At 36.5% G+C, this 23,466-nt stretch overlaps 1 protein-coding gene across 1 annotated transcript in view; it reads left to right on the forward strand.

Annotated features, from left to right (window-relative positions):
• LOC135208435 (uncharacterized) overlaps positions 1 to 23,466 on the forward strand; it is a 265,384-nt gene that overhangs the window by 224,740 nt on the left and 17,178 nt on the right. The window contains exon 3 of the mRNA XM_064240606.1: positions 7,664 to 7,843. Within this exon, the coding sequence (XP_064096676.1) occupies positions 7,664 to 7,843 (180 nt within the window). The remainder of the gene's footprint in view (positions 1 to 7,663; positions 7,844 to 23,466) is intronic.

Consider the following 23,466-nt stretch of genomic DNA (forward strand, 5'->3'; position numbering starts at 1 on the left):
CACAAACAAACAAACAAACCGACTTCACCTATTCCGTCTTTGAATACGCACCACAAAATTCCCACCATTCACCATCACACCCTCGTTTTTTTAGGCTTATGTTTTTCCTATTTTTTGTTGACCCTTCACTGAAAAAAATATTTCTTTATCTTTCCTACCTACCTCTAAATACATATATATATATATATATATATATATATATATAATATATATATATATATATGGTTTTGGAAATACAAATATCGAATTAGGAAATGGCAAGGCTAAAACCCCGCTCCTAACTTTTTCAGCTTTACCTATAAAGAGCAAGGATCTGAAAGTTTAAAAAAATAACCTAATTCCAAGCGCTCTCTCTCTCTCTCTCTCTCTCTCTCGCGCGCGCGCTTTGTGTGTATATATATATATATATACACACACACAAATACTCATACACATACATGTATGTATGTATATATATACACAAATACACATAAACATACATGTATGTATGTATGTATATATATATATATAGTATATATATATATATATGTATATATATATATATATATATATATATATATATATATATATATATATATATATATATATATATATATATATATATATATATATATATGAAACTGAAACGCCATATCAAATCTACAGAGTAGTAGATGGGCAAGAAATTAAACCAACGAAGTGCGAGATCTAACTTCACTGCAAGGTAAACTACATACATTAGAAAATGATTACAAAGACCACTCCAATTCACAAAATACGCCTTGGAATAAAGTGTATAAAGCCATTTTATGAATGCAAAAGTCTCAAGATTTGCGGTTGATCTTCAGATGAGGTCCAGATCTCTTGGATTAGCCCAAATAATTGGATTAACCGAGGTCAGGTTAATGACAGTAATAAGAATTACTGACAATCTTGAGTTTTTCTTTTGAATCTCCTTCGAACATCTTAAGCAGAATAAAAAGTATTTTCATTTTTTACCTGCAATAATGCAGATTTTAAGAAGTTTCTAGAGGCAATATTGAATTTCATCTTGTGTTTATATTAATGCGGACCAATGCGTTCATTATGGCTTTTCACCAAGGTCCGCAAAACCAGCATTGTTCTTTTAGCTAGTCCTTCGTTTCTATTCATGTTGACTTATTCTCGCATACTTATTCTCACATACCCACCTGGCCCAAATAATTAATCGTACGGTACCGTATACATTGAATTTCCTAAACGATGTTGTTACTCACTTGAGGTCAATATCTTAGACATGATTTTTACAATATTGTTATATGAAGATTACTTTTACAATCGAATATTTTATGTTCTTTGGTAATCCTTTCTCGATGGCACTTTTACTATAAAATATCTTGACAGTTTTAATGTAGAAGGTATCCAAAATCGGAGCTAGATAGCTTCTGCACATATGTCTGCATTGTTCTCTAGTTAACTCCGGGAATTCAGGAATGGTAACAAAAATTATTGACAGGAATACTGAAAGTAATATCGAATTTTTATATATTAATACGCTGTCCTTGAGAATAGTTTAAATAAGCATTTTTTGTGGATTTTCTTTACATACACGAAATGAAAGAAAAAATTAAACTTTACACTATTTTTCAGGACAGCGCATTGATATAAAAAGAAATTGCGTATTCTCTTCAGTATTCTTGTGAATAATAATCGTTACCATTCCGCAATTATCTAGAGAACATTACACACCGAATTTGTGTAGACAAGATTCACGCCTAATAATGATGCCCAGAAGGGAACACCACCATATTTTTTTTTTCTTTTTGGGTGAATCTGCTACGTAGGGAATTTTTAAAGCTACTTTTCCATGAGGTTATTTATAATTAAATCTTTAGATATAATAGTAAAAATATCATCTACATATCGAAATCATTGCACAAGTATGTGAATAATCTTTGGAATATCAAACTGAAAAGAGCTCCATATATAAATTTAAGCGATCCAGAGATAAAAGGGCAACCTTTCCTCTCGTTCTTGATTATAAAGGCTGTAAAAAATATTTGTTCACTTGTAGTTACTGGAGAATTATGGTTTCATTTATTTCACATTTACGGCCGTAATTTTAAGGGCTCTTGTCTTTACTCAGAATTGGCGGTCAGTAAAAATGTAACACAGCAACTTAGGAACAAAAGAACAAACACCTCAACAAAAGTTACAATATTTATTTATACAAAAGAAAGTATAATGGTTGGTAAGATAATAAAATTTAATATATATATCCAGGAAAAACCAACCTTAAGTTCTTAAAAAGATCACCTACAGGTAAATTAAACCCTTAACCAAGAAATAGTAAATTTTAAATATCATAACTTTGGGTAGGTACCTTCCAAATCACTGGCCAGATAAAGCTAACCTATGCAACTAAGTTAGGCAGAAGGAAGCAAGAGAAAATAAATGGGGAAACTTAATATTATTTCTACCTAACACATACAAACTAACTTACACTCAAAAACTAAGTAACTAGAAGATATGTTATAATAATAATTTAGAAACCTCCAGTTAATAAAAAATAGAAAATGAAAATTAATAATCTTACAAGTTCAAAACAAGAAATAATAACGAGAGACTTGCCAGAACATCTCATCAGGCCATACGAGCTCCAGTAGACTGTACTGCAAACAGGAGCGTGCAAATCTACAGATGCACAGCGATCCACGATCGTCTTAATTGTTATAAAAAAGTCTCTTACCTGTAGAAAGCCGCCCTACTTGTCTCCACAAGTTCCAAGAACTCACTGACGCTGATGAATGGATCAAACTGCTCCAGCTGCAATGCCTGTAGGGAACCAAAAGTACCTCAGGGACTCCGAGGGTGGTAGCCTCCGAGAATCCGGGACGTCAACGGATCTCGCACGCCACAAACTGCACCGTTCTATGTTGATACGGGCCAACTCGCTCGAATTCCTTTCGACTAACGAGGGAAGGGGCGTGACTGGCGAATGCCGCGGGTGACCAAACACCAGCGACCACACACAGGGCAGCGAAGGAGTAGATAAGCTGTGATCTAAATCTCCTTACAAAAATTGCAAAAGTGACCATAAATTAAGTGGCAAAGCGTCAGGCTATGAGGAGGAACTCGAACTATCTCTGTAACGAATCACCACCCTTACGACCAAGCCTTCCACTCGAGTCAACACAGCTCATAGGAGAAAAACAACGATCGTTAATAAGGCACTTCAGTAGTTCACTAATACCGGGGGAGAAGGTGGTAAACAAAACGCCTAAGAAAAACAAAACAAAACTGCAAAGTCATATTGACTCACTTACAGAGTTCATCAAACTAAGAAAGAGCTTAAATATATGAGAAACGATACTAGCTTGTTAATAAACTTAAACTAAAATAAGATCAAAAGGTTGGAACACAACTATTAACAGATTATAATTAACAAATTATAATGAAATTACTTTAATCTAATAACATTGTACACATTATTGTGGCTATGTCATCGTTTCATGTACTAGCCATCACTCAATTTCTAGCTGTTACTAAACTTTGACCATGGCCCATATATTTTTTTTTATCTTTTCTCTATCAGATTTCCTATCCTAAAGGGCTACTACCTTCCTCTTTTCCTATTCCTGGCTGCAAAGGGTCGATGTACTTCAATCCAAGGTATATAGAATCTCCCTTATTCTATATACCTTGCTTCAACCAATTCCTTTTTCCACTTTGCGTTCCTTTTAGAAATAGCTTTCTTTTATCCATTAGTTTCTTCAACGAATCTTTCTGCTGTCCCCTTCCCTCTCTAGTGCCTGGCCACGTCTTTTCCTTGTCAACGTATAATACCCCAGGGGTGTGGGGATGATGAGAAAATCGGAAAAGATTAAATAAAGGGTCTCTTGAGGCCTCCATCCTTCTTATCTCATAAATTTCTTGACTCTACTAAGATATAACTTTATCATAAGTCGGTAATAATACAAAAAAAGGGGGTAACATTACTGATTTTTCCATGCCTTCCAAACATGCATACATACATACGTAAATATAAACAACTGCTAGCGAGTGGGATCAAGGTATGTACCCCTAAAAAAAATAAAAAAATAAAATAAAAAAAATTAAAAACTCGCCTCTTGAACAACAATGACTTGTCCTCTCAAAAGGGGGCATCCAAACTTGGTGAATATTAAGATGAAAATATTCAAAGTACTGGGAAAGTAAAAAAAAAAATAAGTCAGAAAATAGCAGTTAGACGAAACGTGGAGATCTCCATACGAACTATTTCCGAAGTCATTACTTCCATTTGACAAATCATTATGATCCATAGTCGTTTGAATTATACCGCCATGGTCTCATGCAAGGGTTAGTATAGCTTGACCTTTTGAGGTAGGGGTTAATCCAGCGCTCGACTCTCTTCTTCTAATCGGGCAGTATCATCTTCTAAACTGAAGCAACTTTAAGATAGAAAACAAAGCTACACTGATATGGCACTGCTTCTGTAAATAAGAATATACGTTATTAAACTTTTCATTACATATTGCCATTTTAGTCTGTGCAAAAACTGTAGATGAAAAATTGGGAATTATCTAAAAGATGACAGGAAAGTACTGAAGATGAGTAAGACGTACTTATAAAAAAAAAATAATTCCATGATTAATTCTATTGCCGGACATAAGCCTTAAGACAATAAGACATTTAAAGGAAAAAATAACGGCAAGAGTGATTCAGGGTTAAATATAGAATAAACAACAATTTCGATGTATGTATCTACTATTTAATATTTCCCAAGTTCTGATTTTCTGGCCCTACCATCAAGAAATACTTCTTTCCACGATTAACAACTACCTCTGAAAAGCCTTTCTAGTCCTGGACAATTCGCCTGCTCATCCTCCAGGCCCAGTTGGAGATTCCTTTCATCCCGGCCATGGACCAGTAGGTCATATCTAATTTCAACAAAACTCTACATCAAAGAAATATTCCTTAACGCTTTGAAGTGACTTATGCCATGAGACCTGATCTTCTGGAAGAACCACTTCAGCCACCATTGCATAAGCCTCATAAAACTAAGGTTGGGGTATTTCTTTTCTCATAAACTCTGCCAGGAAAAATGCTGCGGCAGAAATGGACTTACCGGCCTTGAGGTTGAGCATATTGTGGAGGGAATTGCGTCTCTGACCATACCCACGGGTATGCTCGAAGTAGCTGATGATGATGATGATGATTTGGATGAGTTAGTGGATAAGCATGCTGCATAAAGCAGAGCTCACCACAGAAGAAGTACAGAGCCTCCAGAAGGAGCAGCAGCAGCAACAGACAGCAGCTGAGGAACTTTTGGACCCTTGTTCGCTAATGAAATAATGAGTACATTGGCAAAGGTGCAAGTTTCCTTGAGAAGTATTACCCTAACAGCTGTAACAAACTATGTCAAAAACCTGGTGAATGGAAATGCTATCTGTCACTTTAAGAAGAATTTAGAAAATGGCAAAAAAAAAGAAATGATACTGGTTTTTAGCGAGTCTCAAGAAGAAACCAACATAAAGACAGAGAAAAGATAAATAATCAATCCCAGACACACAGGTGCCTGTAGTTTATATGGAAGTGGACACCCCTCCCAGACAATAATACCTCTCCTCCTCTTCCACTTTCCTTATATCCTTCCACAGAGAGAGTAAAAAATCACAATGAGGAAAAATTACAGATAGAGAAAAAATTACAGATAAGAGAAAAAATTTACATTTTTTAGTTTATATTCTCTTTGCAATATCTGCAGGCTAGGCTTTATTTACATGTGGAATCAAAAGATTCCGTTATGAAACGAATGCAGGAGTATAGTGCACTTTTCAAAGAAAGAAAGTGGTATTAACTCAAGTGGAGTTCATGACTAAATTCTTACTGGAAATTCAAATAAACCACGCAACCCTCTAAATGCACCACTCACCAGAACCATAAAATCATTTAATAGATAGGTTTGCATTGTATTTATGAACACCGACTTCTCCTATAGCTTCTTCCGTACCTCTTAAGTTACTCGACATTGAAAAATTAATCTCTATCTGTTTCGACTGTATGGATGTTTTGGAAAAAAAGTTCTACAATTCTGTAGAAACTCCTAGTCCTCGAACTGAGAGGGTTTTTGTGTTTATCCGGAGGTTCTGTCATTTTCTCAAGAGTCCTTCAGCTCCACTCTTGGCGTTTCCTACATTCCGCGTTGAAAAAGTAAAAGTGGGCCTACAAGAACTTGTCCAAATAAGAGACAACCGGACATTATTTGCTTTTATCACTTAGTTCAACATTCACATTTTTTACATAATACACTTACATAAACAAATTTCAAAGCTTAGGGTATGTACATATGGACAGCCGGTGATTTCTTGAAAATTTGACGACTCCAAACTATGAAAATCTGTCAGAGCTGAAGAAATGGCGCACACAAATCTTCCCAACAAATGTAATGACACAATTAGTTCAAGAAAAAGGAAACCTTCTTACACTAAAGTGCAATTAATCTTAAGGAAACAGTTGCAAAAGGTTGGGTGAAGGGAATAATAGGTTCTGTGTAAAGATAAATGTGACAGAGAACTTAAAGAATTCAATGGACATAACATTTTCGACGGGAAAAATTCTCATTTAAGTTATGCATTCGTACCTGCATAGCTGTAATTCAGATATATTTGACTGGAGCTAATTTGTTACCCACACCATCGTATCATAGGGTTTTGGCAGTTATTGATTTTATAGCTCCTATACACGTGTGTGTGTATGTATATATATATAGATATTATATATATATATATATATATAATATTATTATATAATATATATATAATAACATATAATATATGATATATATATATATATATATATATATATATATATATATATATATATATATATATATATATATATATATATATATATATATGAATATATATATATTATATATATTAATTTATATAATATTGTGGGTATATATACACACATGCATACCTCCATACACACACGCGAGCGTATCCGCTTACAAATCAATACCTGCTTAAACCCTATGAAACTGAGGTTTGGAAAACAAATTAGCTCTAGTAAAATGTACCTGAATCACAGATACGCAGATATGAATGCTTAACTTGAATGAGGATTTCTTGCGTAGTGCAAAATGACGCCCTCACTGGAACCCTTCACGTAATGGTAAGAATCCTGTCACAGTAGGTGAGAGCTTCTTTCATTAATTTTCCGCACGTAATGGATGCAGACTTCTAATGATACGCATATCTGAATAAAGTCAGAGAAAGAAAATCGAGGATGCAAGTAGTTATTATTTCGGTTACCAAAAACTGATACGTCAGGTAAAAGCAAAATGAAGACTATAAGTCAACGTCAACTTAAAAAAGGAATAACCGTAGAAGTGCCATGATACGACAGTGCATTTGGGTTAGACAGATACATGACCAATTCAACATAATGAGGGAGCGTATCCTTGGTAGAACTCCAACTGCGATAAGTCCAGTGCTGCCACAGAAGGGGAAAGCACTTCGTTTATTTCCCGCTAGGATATAGACTTGAAGTGATAAGAGTATACTGAAAAATTTACAGGAACCCTGCTGAAGATAAGAGGTTATTAAGACTACTGCGGTATATATGCAACAAACGAGTATATTTAAGAACAATATATCTTCTTTTTCCTCTCATCATATCCGTCTTTTCTGCCCCGCAGGAGCTATGGGAATCGACTGCTTCAAATGTGTATCGGTGAATGGAGACAACCCTAGTTGCGAGGATCCTTTCAACAACAATTATACCGTGGGAATGCTAGAGAGTCCTTGCATGGCCGGCAGGAAAGGCCGTGAAGGACTCTTCCCGGCCTCGGCATGCATCAAACTGGCCGGCATTTATGGTAAGCTCGGCGTACCGTCACTCCCTTTTGCTAGAATATTCATATATCTACTTAAATCTATACCCCTGCCACCAGTAACTGACATTTTCTAAAAAAAAAATCATAGTTGTTGCTATGTGATTTTGGTCTCAATGTACTTTTTTTCTCAATATTCCCTTTTTCTGGCAAATGGCCTTTTACATTCAATATTTGTGATAACTGACTTAAATGGGGTGCGCATATGTTTCTAATATATCAGGCCTGTGTAAGTTATTTCTGAAGGATGGGCCAATTGCTTAACGCCAGAGAGAGAGAGAGAGAGAGAGAGAGAGAGAGAGAGAGAGAGAGAGAGAGAGAGATACAAAATTCCATGATACACATCGATTTCCTGTGAAGTAAAAATCCACAACCAATAAAACTGAATGCAATTTATCTTAGGAAAGGCAAGTCGTTAAATCCCTCTGTAACAAAGTCAACGCAAAGGTTCTGAATAAATACATACATTATGAAATAATACAATATAAAATGTAAAACAAAATTATATCAATTTACGATCATCCGCACATTCCATTCTGTGAATATCTTTAAAAGCATAGTAAAAACACAAATAGACATTTCAGCTGGGATTCATACCTTTACAGTCACTAAATGTATTCTTCATGTTTTCATCAATTTCCTTTCTAATAGTCCAGTTTCACTGAGAAACATATAAGCCACCAATATTTTTTCTTTGTCGTGTAACTTTCCTTTTCTACACAAACATTTAAGTGACAAAACAAAGTTTCACATGCAAACCGGATACTGTTTTTCATCTTTAATTAAGATACACTTGAGCTTTGCACGTGTAAAGTAAAGTACTGTCTAGGAGGTGTTTATGTAAACCGTCCTCCAAAACACAATCCCGTGTTGAGTAAAGGCATTAATTTGTAATGTAGGAATTCCTCAAAATCATGTTGAGATCGCACAAACACCCGGGGGAATAATCTATAGGAGTTGGAAACTTTGCTTAATAATTTCTTATCATTTTTTAATTACTCTATATTTAGTGTATAACTGTTAATTATTTGACAAATGACTTATTAGAGATTCTGATCATTTTACTGTGCAAGACAAAATATGCAAACTCGATATGAAGTTCAAATTCCCATTAGCATGGGTCTTTTTATACTGCCCGTCCTTTAATCCATTACCATTCATTACCCTGTGGTACTACTAAGAATGCTTGAAAGGATTGACTGATTGAGTGATACTATAATAATCTAGCATCGCGATTGAAAGAATGAAGATATAAGTCACTGAGAGACGTTACTAGCCTTCTTTCGTTCAATGGAGGTGTCACCAGCAAGAGAAAATCTAATTATTTACTTGCCGCCTTTAATAATGGATTTTATAAGTTCTATATACCTTATTGTGGTTAGATGTGTACTCAATACTTTAGGCATCAAATGCAATTAGCAGTCAAAAGCAAGAGCAAGTCATGTTAAACAGCTACTTTGTCTTGAGCAGTTTGTAAGTTAGAAGTTCCATATCTTTTTCGACTAACAAAAATGTGGATGGTGACTTACCGTATGTTTCAGTTGGTGTATATATATATACTGCATATATATACTAAATTAACTCTGGCTTCAGAATGGCAAATAAAAGATGGCTTTATTAGATTAAATCTACAACAATACCCAGTGTTTAGACCTTACCATAACATAGTAGCTTAACTAATTAGCTTATGGATCCCAGCATTTATTTACGCGACTCAACATCTCGTTACAAATGGCTTCTGGGTTGTAAGACTGATATAATAATCTACTGCCTATAACTGAAAATATATCTTAATTTGTGCAGTCTTTCGTGATTTCAAGACATATTACGATGAAGTTAACAAACGCCACAGAATTCCGTGACACCTGAGGCAAAACATTTCATCCAATACAGCTATAAAATCAAAGCCCATGAAACTACTTTACAGCGATGAAGGTTAGCTGGAAAAATGAATCCTGGGTTGACACTTCTCTACCCAAACATCTACTATGATTTTGGTAAACTAAGAAGTTTTTATAAGTCAAAAATGTAATATACTGCTGTCTTTAGATTTCCGCTTCAATTTATTTCAATGAAAAGAAAAAAAAGAGAAGGAAAAGCGTTTTAAGAGTACGAACTCCATCTATCATTTTCTGACTAACATGGCTCATATCCTAAAACAGACTCAACACAGTACTGCATTATAGTCAAAATTAAATCCAAGACAAATAAACAATGAAGAATCTTCAATCATGTAAAATACCAAGAGGAACCATAAACAGCAAAATAAATCAGGTAATTGTACTTGAAAATATTCCAAGACAGGCACAACATACTAAGGAAGCAATTAATATGAACTCAGTTTTATACTCCAGTATTTTTTACCTTCTGGCTGGAAAAACTCACTAATGCGACAGAACAACATTTATTGCCCTGCATTTTGACAATGGTTTTCACCGTATATATACGTGTATATATAATCATATAAATATACTGACACAAACATAGTATAGATATAGAATATATATAGAGATGATATCTATATATACTAAAACACAAACATATATATATATATATAATATTATATAATATATTATATTATATATATTATATTATATATATCTCTATCTCTATCTCTATCTCTATCTCTATCTATCTATCTATCTATCTATCTATCTATCTATCTATACTATCTATCTATCTATCTATATATATTATTCTATTATAATATATATATATATATACACACACACACACACACACACACACATGTATATATATTATAATATAATATATATATATATATATACAAGTGGTACCTCGAGATACGAAATTAATCCCTTCCGAGGCGGCTTTTGTATCATGAGCTTTTCGTATCTTGAACCGCATTTTACATGTAAAATGGCTAATCCGTTCCAAGCCCTACAAAAACACCCCAGTAAATTTCATAATAAAGCTAAATTGACCTATAAACAATGAAATACTACAACAATTTGGACCATTCAATACCTAACTTAATACGTACTAGTACTAATATGTATGTACCTGTAAATAAAGTGTATTAGTGTACATGGTATACAAGAAATACTGTACGTACATACGTATGTAGGTAGTAAAATGTGGAACCTTACCTTTCGAGTGAGGCTCTCTCCGAAAGTGGCGACAGAGGAGGAGGACAAACGGCAGAAAACTTCTTATAGTACGTACACTTAACTTTACGAAACACATTAAAAAATGTCAGGAAAAATAAACCAAACTTTATGAAACACATTAACAAAACTGTAACACTTAACTTTACAAAAAACTTAAAATTAAATTTGTTGTCTTTTTTTTATTTTTACAATTTTTTTTACTTTTTTATACTTTAAATTTTTTTTTTTTATACAAAATTTCAATTTCTTCACCACTTTCAATTTTCTGTTTTTTCATAGTATCAATTGGATCTTCCTTTTTGCTTACTCCTGCTAGTACTAAAGGCCTCTTTAAAAAATAACTATCCAAGGAAGATTGCTTCTGTCTGCTTTTCAAAATGCTCCTGAAACGACTCAGGCAAACGTCATCAAATTGTGCAAGCATACGACCTGTGTAAGCCTTTTTGGGGTGTCTCTTTTCTACAAATGATTGCACCTTATGAAAAGCAGCTAGAGCATCCTCCTCCTCGCCGCTGCTAGAGAACTGTTCTTGAACGATGTTATGTTGCATGGCCTCCAACTCCTTCAGGTCATCCGTCGTAAGCTCCTCATGGTGCTCCTCGAAAAGGTCATTGATGTCGTCCTCGTCGACGACCAGCCCCATGGACTTCCCGAGTGCAACGATCTCGTCAAGATCTGGTTGCGAAACAGTTTCAGGATTGTCAACTGTTTCTGAATCTGCAGCACCAGCTTCACCCACGTCGAATCCCTCGAAGTCTCGGGCGGATATGGCATCAGGCCAGAGTTTCCTCCATGAAGAATTCAAGGTTTGCCTCGAAACCTCCTGCCAAGCTTGGTCGATGAGTCGGATGTATATCACAACATCGAAATGCTCCTTCCAAAATTCACGCAAGGTGAGGTTTGTGGTATCGGTGATGTCGAAACATCTCTTGAAAAGATGTTCCGTATACAGCTTCTTGAAGTTCGATATCACTTGCTGGTCCATGGGCTGGAGGAGATGGGTGGTGTTAGGCGGAAGATAAAGAACCTTGACAAACGAATACTCCACTAGAATATCTTCCTCGAGGCCAGGAAGGTGAGCAGGGGCATTGTCCAACAACAGCAGACATTTCAGAGGGAGGTGCTTCTCTTCCAAGAATTTCTTCACTGTTGGGCCGAAACACAAATTTACCCACTCCATGAACAAAAGTCTCGTTACCCAGGCTTTCGCGTTAGCCCTCCACATCAGTGGAAGCTTCTCCTTAAGCACTTTGTGGGCCTTGAAGGCTCGAGGAGTCTCCGAATGATACAAAAGTAGGGGCTTCACCTTGCAATCCCCACTGGCGTTCGAACAAAGTGCGAGCGTAAGCCTGTCTTTCATAGGCTTATGCCCGGGTAGCTTCTTCTTTTCCTCCGTGATGTACGTCCGACGAGGCATTTTTTTCCAAAAAAGGCCAGTCTCATCGCAGTTGAAGACTTGCTGAAAACTGTAGCCTTCCTTGATTGTCATCTCGTCGAACATCTTAATAAAGGCTTCGGTCGCTTTCGTGTCCGAGCTGGCCGTCTTCTCATGCCGCACCACCGAATGGATGCCAGTCCGTTTACAGAATTTTTCGAACCAACCATGAGCAGCCTTGAAGTCTGGGGTTGGAGTCGATGTCCCTTCTCCTCCGTCGTCTTCGGCCTGGGCAATCAAATCGCCGAAAATAGCGCTGGCCTTGTGGCAGATTGCCGTCTCCGTTATTGTATCGCCAGTGATTTCTTTGTCTTTTATCCAGACAAGAGTCACGCCCTTGGAAGGTGTAGCTGCTTTAATGGCATCCTTCTGCTTAAGGATGGTGCCTATTGTCGATGGATTTCGGCCGTATTCCTTGGCGATCACACTCAATTGCATGCCAGCTTCATACTTTTTAATTATCTCCATCTTTGTCTCCAATGAAAGCATCCTCTTCTTTCCTACTTCAACTTTCTTGGGACCCATGATTACGTATATACTGTACGTAATTAAGTTATGTAGTATGTATACGTATGAAGTAAAGTTCTCACACAACACGATAAAGTAGTACTACATTGAAATCACTAACGAATTTACTTTAATAAACGAAATCGTAGAGAACGAACGAATTCCGCGTGCTTACGATACCGATGATGCTGGGAAGTGGCCGAAAAAGCACGTCACTACATCGAACACGATGGGAGAGATGCTGACCAATAGGAGAGCAGGATCTTATGGCAGTGACTAGCATCAGGAACCAATGGGAGAGTGGGAGGATGGTGGCGAGTCTACTCAGTTGGCGGTGCGTGAGTTTTAAAATTGTTATCGGTGGTCCGGGCGAATCTCGGACTTTACAGTAACTACCTTTCGTATCTTGAACAATTTTCGTATGTAGAACCACAAAATCTTTGCCTTTGCTTTCATATCTCGAGTTTTTCGTAAGTTGAGCCTTTTGTATGTCGAGGTACCACTGTATATATAAAGGTATAAGCCACGAAGGAAAAATAAACAATGGAGTTTCTGCAAGATCTTTCAACTCGACGTCCTTTACTCAGCACGTTGAGTCGAAGGATCTTGCAGAAACTCCTTTGTCTATTTTTCCTTCATGGCTTATACCTTATTTATGGATTTATCATGTTCCAAACTTTTGTGATTCAGTTATACTATATATATGTATGATATATATATATATATATATATATATATATTTATATATATATATATATATATATATATATATATATATATATATATATATATCTATATATGTATAGTAGATATATATATATATATTATATATATATATATATATATATATATATATATCTAATATGATATACATATAGATATATTAGATATATATATATATATATATATATATATATATATATATATATATATATATATATATATCTATATATGTATATACATATATAGATATATATATATATATATATATATATATATATATATATATATATATATATCTATATAATATATATAGATATGATATATATATATATATATATATATATATATATCTATCTATATGTATATATATATATACATATATAGTTATATATATATATATATATATATATATATATATATATATATATATATATATATATATATATATATGCATTCATACAATTACAACCAGATTCGCTGAACAGCAACACCAATATGCAGAAAACATGCCTCGCTGTCGAACTTCTCAGAGGACCTTTATTCCTCACACAGTTGGACTGTGAACAGCCTACCTGAGAATGTATTTCAATATTTTATTTGCATCATTTATTTATTTATTTATTTGTTAATTTAACTGATCTCCTCTTTCTGTATTTCCCTTTACCTTCTGTTACTTTTTTCGAAATTAAAATGGCACCTGGTATATATAGTAGATTCACATCAACCGTGCACTTGACGGCTAGGCCTGTCCATTACGACGCTCCTGATTGGCTGCTGATAAGCCAATCACAGGGCTGGAAACTCTCAGTCTCTCTCGAAATTTCACATGGGTAGGATCTAGGTTCCACATCACCTGAGGTATACGTCTTTCAGGAGAGGTGGAACATACATCCTGTGCTTGGCTTATCAACAGACAATCAGGAGCGTCGTAAGAGACTGGCCTAGACATCAAATGCACGGTTGACCTGAGTCTACGATAACTAGGCTGTTTATCAGCAATGGAATGAAGAAAGAAAGCTTGACGATTAGGAATCTGAAGGCAAAATTTAGTTATAAAAAAAAAAAAAAAAACCTTGCTTAGTTGAATGTGGTATGCTTATTTCCAGTGGGCTGGAGAAAACAACTGAAAAAAGCTTTACAAAATCTTAGTGATGAACAAACAGGTTTCAGAAAAAGGCAGGAGTTGCAACTGTCACACGACTGTGTTAAGCCATATTATTTTACAATAATGTACGGAATTTAAAATCCCTTCTAGTGGTCACATTTGATTACACGAAAACATTTGGCATCTTCCACAGACCAACACTATGGAATTAGATGCAAAGTTAAAAGTTGATGGGAATCAGGTCACATGAATTTGATGTTACTGGTGGGGTGCTACAAAAAAAAAAACTATATTAATTAGTCCTTAGACCTCCTAGGTTTCAAAAAAAAAAGTGGTTGGAGATGGAAAAGGCTTAGAATAAAGTACGATAGACACCTGGCAGACTTAGAACATGAAGATGCCGTTGTTTTAACCAGCAAAACAACGCAAATTTTACAGTTTCATAGACTGCATAATTTATTCGCAGATAGGGACTCAAAATAAATCTAAGAAACAGAAGTAATGAGACAGAGTATGCCCAGAAGGGATGAAATAACAACGGATAGAGTATGGATGAATGAGGCTGAATTTTCAAACAGCTGGGAACAGCAATATGCAGTACGGATTCTCATGGGTTGGAATTACATGAAAGGCTAAAAATACCAAAATATAAAACAGGCTTGCTGAATAAGATTGCCTATAAAAGTGGGATCAGATGTAAGTCTACTACAATCTGTATTGCTATACAGACATACTTCATGAAAAACTATCCCTAAACGAGTTCAAATAATTGTCAATTTGCAAATAGAGTTTTAAGAAGAATATTAAGAGTCAGATGGCTGGATTAATTAGAATGATACCGCTTGTCGTGGATTGCCACTCAAATGTCGCGGGTTCGCGTCTCCCCAAGGGCAATGAAAAATCACTGGGTCTGTATCATGATCAGTTATTGCTGCAGTGTGGGGTCGGCAGTGGGAGGTTGAAAGTAACATTCTTTGGAAGCTTGAATTTCAAGTCAGTGGCCCTTGTGCGCTTGTTCATTGTGAATAGGTTTCAACTACTGAAATACAATAACAATAATAATTATACTACTACTAATAAGAATAACAATCATAATAATAAGGGAAATTTCGGGAGTTCTATTTGTACATGAGATAGCGACGAGAGGGAGAGGAGTTGGATATGTCTTCAGGGATAGTAGTAGTACAAGATACCATCAACCGAGCTACTGCGAGCGCCAGAGGGGTTGGAAGACCCTCACCTACTTGAATGAGAAGGAGGACTGGAAATGAATGGAGATGCCTGGAAAATGAAGAGAACAGGAAAGAAACGAGTGGTAAAATTTCACAGACTCTCCTGGTGTCACGAGGTGTTAGAGGTGATGATGTTGACGAATATGTAGGTTATGAATTTACACAATTATAACATACACACGGAGACATATTTTGGGGCCGAGTTTTTATCTTTCACAATTTATGTTGCAGGCAATCGCCTTTGTGTCACGGACTTATTTCATGCAGATATTTTCATATTTCCTTATTTCTGTTGTTAATTCTTAATACTTCTTCAAAGTTCTGGAAAAGTAGACAGAGAGTCGTAGTGTGTTTTCCATTTACTTAAAATTACTACGGACGGTTTCGCCTCCATCTCAGACTTCTTCAAGCAGAACTAATACATTGAGATTCTCTCTTTCTGTTTATATGCCAAGCCATCGGCTGTAAGCGGGTTATGGGAGTTGCTAAAGTTTCTATTTGCAATGTTTAATTTACAGTACATTAGATTGGTTAGTAGTTAACATATTTACATGATGTGTTATTATAAAGTATATGATGTTATCAGCATTGGTTTGACGTTCTTCTTATGTTCCTTACGAAATTATCGATTTCTTCGGTGGTGGGATTACAAGGAGTTACAAGGATTAGGATGTCTCAAAGACTTGTTAGTCCATCCGAGGAGACATCGTGCGCTCACTTAGGTATCTGTAGTAGCAGGTTTTACTGTGCAATCACAGTGTCCTAATGATTTTGTCTAGCTTTCTTTTAAACTCTTCTACACTGATGATAAGGGTGTGTCGCTCTTCTCCGAGGGTGACCTTGACCCTGGTTTCTGGACCGTGAAGAGGGTAAACTTTCGCCTTCCAGCTGTGCGTTTAAGCTAGGCTTATTTTTTGGCTATGCATACTGCTTCTGTGTTTGTTAAGTCCCGATATGAGTTGCATCTGTATCTTATTTTAGTACTGTCTATCAAGTCTTGTAGCAATGGTTTCTTGTCGTGTTTGTCTGTATAGTGTTGGAAGGTGGCTCCTGCGTTTGTGCGCGCCGGCAATCTCCGCCTGAGGGTAGTGGATGTTCTACCAGTCATTTTCTCTGGAAGGACAACATTCCTCCTCAGGGCAAATAAATTCTTAATGTACATCGGTATTCATCTTGGGTGTGGGCGTGCAGGTGCTATTTCTCATTACCAGTGCTGCCAGTCAGCAGGGTTTGCAGTTTACCCGTATGTTGGTGTCGGCATAAGGGGCTCGTGGTTTGACGTTCTGTCCTAATAATCTTCTTGATAATGTTGTCATCGTCACATCAAGCACTTCCGTCCGACCAAGGAAATGTGCAAACTGTCTAGACCACAGTATGACGCTGCGGGAGCCATACAACAGAGGAAGCTTTTATCAGAAACGAAAAACGCCTATCGGAACAAATAAACATGAAAAGAAAATATGACACGAATCCCCTGCACCTGTTTCCCTCCCAGATGCCAAAAAACTTAGAACCTAATTAAGCCTGTTCCCGGTTTGTTTCTTTGGTCGTCATTTCCACAAGGATGCGTCTATGAAGAACACCTGGTCATTTCTCATACATACATACACACACACACACACACACACACACATATACACAGAAAACGAACTGGGTCTTCGACAAGATTACGTCATCGTCTCTGAAGACGTTGATCAAATTCATGCGATTCATGTCAGATTAAAATATCAATTGATTATTCTGGACGACGAAACCACGAGAAAAATATCTGAAAAATAATCTTCAAACCGTTAAAACTTTGAGAAAGATCGAAAACAAGAACAGACGAGAAAGGGGGACAAAAACATAATAGTATATGCAGTTGGATAAAACCAAATAAAAGAATTACCTTTTAAACGAGATATTACCTAGACATTAATCATGCGAACATAAGGTGATTTGTAACTGCTAGACAAGTAAAAATCACAAGTCAACATTGCAGATAATACGAATAATTCTCAACCATCAATGATATTTCACGAAAATATATATATCAGGACCAGATTCACCCTTAATGTTATATGATGCTCACATTGAATGGATTTCCTGAAGGGATTAAAGGAGAAAAAACGAGGGGAAATTGTTTAATGAAAGAGATAAGGAAAAGGATGCGCTGTAAAACGACAGGGGACTCGAGAATCTACACGACTCCTTCCTTTCACATGAGAAGGGAGAAAGGGAAATAGGATTTTCTTTTTTGCTGGGGGAGGAGGGGTGGTGGTGGTGAAGGAGGGTAAAGAGAGTGATGGGTTGGTGAGATTGGTACCTTCCAGTACAGTATGCAAGACTGCAACGGAAAAAAAATGCCAAACTGTTCATATGAAAACGAGGTTGATAGACGTTCAAAGAAAAAAAAGTGGAGCGATGCATAAACCGCCCGACCACAAGCAATCTGGAAAACAACATGATAAGAGAGAAGGAGAGAGAGAAGGAGAAAACACAACAACAAGGAAAACAACACCAAAACTCTTTCTTTTTACTTACCTTCCGCGTGAGGGCGACCTGGCCAAGGCCCAAAATATCGTCGAGTGGTTGTCAGATTTTGGACACTTTCTCTCAAAAAGATATTTAGAGCCCGAAGACCTCCCTCCGCGCTTACCTGGAAAGTGGTGGAAAAAGATATAAGGTTAATGGTAACAACAAGAAAAAGGTAAACATTTTTTACTAAAATATTTTAATTGGAACGAAGTTTATATGATTCGTAGTGATCCAAGAAACTTACCCCAAACTCATTAATTATTTAATCATTGCCTTCTTAGTCCTATTATTCCGACGAAAAAAAAGGATGCACAGAAATGAAGAACCTAATTATGAAGAAGAACCGCAACATCTTGAATAATAATTACAAAGTTTAACCTGCGATAATTAACCCGGGATACAGATAATCACACCATGTATATGTGTCAGTGCGTGAATGTGCCAGTGACTATGAAAGAGAAAAAGATACGGAATATTTGGATTTCAAAGCCTTTTAAATACATTACTAATTAATCAAAACTTCCAGTATTCTAACTCATGATGCGCACACAGGTTTACCGAACAAGCTTAAAATAACAAGTGTATGTAAAATTTTTCATCAGTAAGCTATTCTACCTTATTGCGAATGCTCCAAACCTTTCGTTTTATTATTGGAGCTATTAAAGACCAGCTTATAACAGGACACTCAGAACACACTAGTTTATTGTTCGGATGCGCTTTTGAGACAGTATGTAGACAGAAACGCTATTACAACTGTAGGCCATAGGTGACTAGTGCCATGTGCTGGTGATAATGAGGGTGCTCCGTGACTGGTTGACAAACTTGCTGGTTAACCTTATAAAGCCACCCACTCATAAGGACAAAGGAAACAGAATGCCTGTGTGGAAAGGCAACTGCTAATGCGCCATTCAGACAATTGACAGCATGTTGGAATTGGTAAATCTGTAGGACAGCTGGATATTAACAAAAATACATAGCCATTCCATACCTGTTCTTGGATGGTCACCAAAGAAGTTGTAACATTTTTTTCGTAGAAAATGAGACATTTCTGAGAGTGGAAGTTTATCTCCTTTCTCAAGAACCTGTACTTACATGGACTCCGGTTAAGGTGCTGATATGGTAATAAAGCAAAGAAGAGTGAATAATCTCAAATTAAATTATTACTGAAAATATTATGTTTTGACATAAAAATGCATGACGTTCCACACCACCACCACTAAGCACTTGTTCATGGTTACTGAGCGGCAAGGAGTGGTTGGAAAAAAAAAAGTGTACATACATCTTACTTACAATAGATATGATATACAAATTAACATGGAAGACATTATGGCAAAGAATGGCACAAACAAAAATATACATATGTAGTGCCTAAATATTATATGTATAAAAACGCTGTATACATGGAACCAAAGAATGGCAGCAAACATGCATATGCATAAAAACGCTATACATGGAACAAAAGAATGGCAGCAAACATGAATATGTATTAAACGAAATATTAATATATACATTTTACACGGATTTTGTTTGAATTATATACACTTATCACACTGAATGGTTGGTCAGTCATACATTTTTCACGGACTGGGTGATGGCTGCGCTGATCACCCTTTATTATAGGCTGGTTATATTCAGTTGTCAGATTTGCCATACGAACCTGAAAGGGTATAGGTGTGTGTGTGTGTGTGTGTGTGTGTGTGTGTGTGTGTGTGTGTGTAATGGAATATATAGGAACAGAATATAAAACTTAGGCCAAAGGCCAAGCACTGGGACCTGTGAGGTTATTCAGTGCTGCAAGGAAAAATGAGAGTAGAAAGGTTTGAAAGCATAACAGGAGGAAAACCTGGTAGTTGCACTATGAAACAATTGATAGAAGAGGGTGGTAAGTAAGAAGGAAGAAAGAGAACATGAACGGAGGTACAGTAAAAGGAATGAAAGGGGGTGCAGCTAGGGGGCCAAAGGGAAGCTGCAAAGATCCTTAAGTAATACCTACAATGCACTACATGAGGTGCACTGACGATAATAACCCCACTACGGGGTGTTCGTGTGTGTGTATGTGGGGGAGGGGCGGTTTTGTCATCATCTTCCAGGTAAACCTGTAGTTGGATACGCACTCCTTGTGTCTGTGAAGCAGTATACCGAGTGTTTTTTCCTTGTGTCTGTGAAGCAGTATACAGAGTGTTTTTTCCTTGTGACTGTGAAGCAGTATACAGAATGTTTTTTCCTTGTGACTGTGAAGCAGTATACAGAAGGTTTTTTCCTTGTGACTGTGAAGCAGTATACAGATGTTTTTTCCTTGTGACTGTGAAGCAGTATACAGAATGTTTTTTCCTTGTGACTGTGAAGCAGTATACAGAATGTTTTTTCCTTGTGACTGTGAAGCAGTATACAGAATGTTTTTTCCTTGTGACTGTGAAGCAGTATACAGAAGGTTTTTTCCTTGTGACTGTGAAGCAGTATACAGAAGGTTTTTTCCTTGTGACTGTGAAGCAGTATACCGAGTGTTTTTTCTTGACATCTGATGACTAGGTATGGTTCCCTTGGGATGGGTGTTTATTCCTGGACACCTTCCTGTTCTGTTTCGTGCAGTTGCCCGTGTGCAACATAAGCTCATTCAATGTCACTATGGTTATCCCTACGCTCGCACATAGATTGGCTGGTGGCTGTGAGGACAGGGAGCCTTATTTTCAGGATGGGAACGGGAATACGGATATGAGTCAGAAAACTGCGCCGCCAAATCTCCCTGATGAGGTTGATCTTCTGTGGCTTCCCACCAGAGTTAAGTTCTCACAGTGTGAGGAGGAATTACAGCTCAACCTAGGAAACTTCATGTGTGTCCTGTAGTGAAGCGTTGACGGGAATGAGAACTTGTCTAGCACAAGTATGAGGTGACAAGAAGGACTCATGCTCGTCCCGAGATGTCCGCGCTGATTTTCCCAGCACTGAGGCGTTAAAAGAATGAGAACTTGTCTCGCAGGAAAGGAAGCACGGATAACTCTTGTGATCAGAGGTAATGGAGTTTTCTTACCTTGTATGCCCAGCCAGTGAGCAATGCTAGAGGAGGAGTCTGCACTTGTTGAAAGAAATTGTACACCTTGTTTGCAGAACATAAGACATTTCCGAGGTGGAATTTGATCTCGTTTTCATGAATCACACGAATAGTTCAGTCATCAAAAAGGGCGGCCAGACGGAGGTGTACTTTATCTACACAAGACTTCATCTGACAACATCTTTAGTCAGTTAGTCACCAGGATTTGGAGTGAGAACTAAGATTTGTATCTACCACGCTACAAAACAATCTCTTTTTAACACTCAAGAGAGAGATAGACAGAACTTACATTATAAAACGGCAAACTTTGCTACTCTAATCAGTTAGTTCAAGAACAAGACTAAAAAGTAAATAAAATGCTTATTTGAAAACAATAGAGGTAAGGACACGAGTCAAGTCGAATAAGGTTATCGATTAACAAAAGATACTACAGACCTTATGCTCAATGGTACCTAGAAAACCCGGAATGGAGATGTAACAGCACCAACTACAGCAAGAGATCTGCCTTAAAAAAAAAAAAAAAAAAAAAAAAATTGACTGCCAGTGATTTTGTCATTCCTGGATAAAACCATATGCTCCCCCAAGAAGGAAATAGTAAGCTTAACTGTATTATTAAAGTCAGACTGACAATTATGCACATACATCTATGAGATTGCATATGAGGATAATTAGCATTAACTTAAACCTTAAAATATACATTAGTAATAAACGCGAACAAAAATAGTATAAAAAATTCACTGAGTTCCATCTAAGACTATTCAACAGTAAGTTTTCTTCAAATTCTCTGAACGATATCGCAAAATTGAGACTACTCACTGAACAGAGACATAATCCAAAACTGCTGATCGTTTCCAGTGAACATTCAATCACTTAGTTGTGACAGACGTATATATAATTCATTCAGTAACTCGCATTTAAATTTAATTAGCAGAAATTTCAATTCTGTTTATTTGAGTCTAGTTCATTTTTCGTTAACAATCGTTTTATCAACACAAACTGCAGAATCATACACAAATTATGTGATCATGGAAGAACACGCCCCTTTCCCCTTTGATATTTGAAAGGCTCCGCAAATAAAATCATGTTCTTTAAGTTGTATTTTATACCTACCAAATCGATTAAGACCAACAGCTTTAAACAAAATAATACAGATTTACTTATTAGGCGTTAATTTCAGAATAAATGTTTTAGGACGCAATAAAAAAAACCCTCAAAGTAGAACTGTTTAATATACGACGTTATTAGAACCTATCATTTACGAGTTAAAGATCTTTTGTTTAAACTAAAAGATATGTGACCCTCGGTACGTACGATAAATAAAAGATAGTTGGGAAAAACTCTCTATCGCGAGAGTATGTATATATAATGTTCTAAAGGGTCCACAATAATAAACAGTGTAGTGAGTCCGTGTATAATTTTTAAAACTTTACAAAAAGCTTTCGAACCCTTCCCGGGTTCATCTTCAGTCCAAATGAACAAGTCGTTGAAGATCGTTGACACCGGTCGTTAGCTCATTTATGGACCAGGTGATGAAGAAAGAGGGCAGTTAACTGCAACTAGGTGATTTCCTCTCCCCTATGCAATTCTGTTGGATCTCCGCAATGGTTGTTGCAGCGTTACAGGAAGTCCTTCATCCGAGGGCGTAGATTGGGCACCGTAATCAGACTCCCCTGGGGCAGCGGTTACCTGGACATGTCACCAATTTGTTCATTTGGACTGAAGATGAACCCAGGGAGTTCGAAAGCTTTTTGTAAAGTTTTAAAAATTATACACGAACTCGCTACACTGTTTATTATTGTGGACCCTTTAGAACAAAATAAAGATCATTAGAAACTTGGTGTAAAAAAAAAAAAAGGGCCGATTCCAAGTTCAGCCAAGCCTCATCTTTGGTAAATTTTGACAATAACAT

The sequence above is a fragment of the Macrobrachium nipponense genome, chromosome 35 (assembly GCF_015104395.2).
Source record: "Macrobrachium nipponense isolate FS-2020 chromosome 35, ASM1510439v2, whole genome shotgun sequence".
In the NCBI taxonomy this organism is placed as follows: domain Eukaryota; kingdom Metazoa; phylum Arthropoda; class Malacostraca; order Decapoda; family Palaemonidae; genus Macrobrachium; species Macrobrachium nipponense.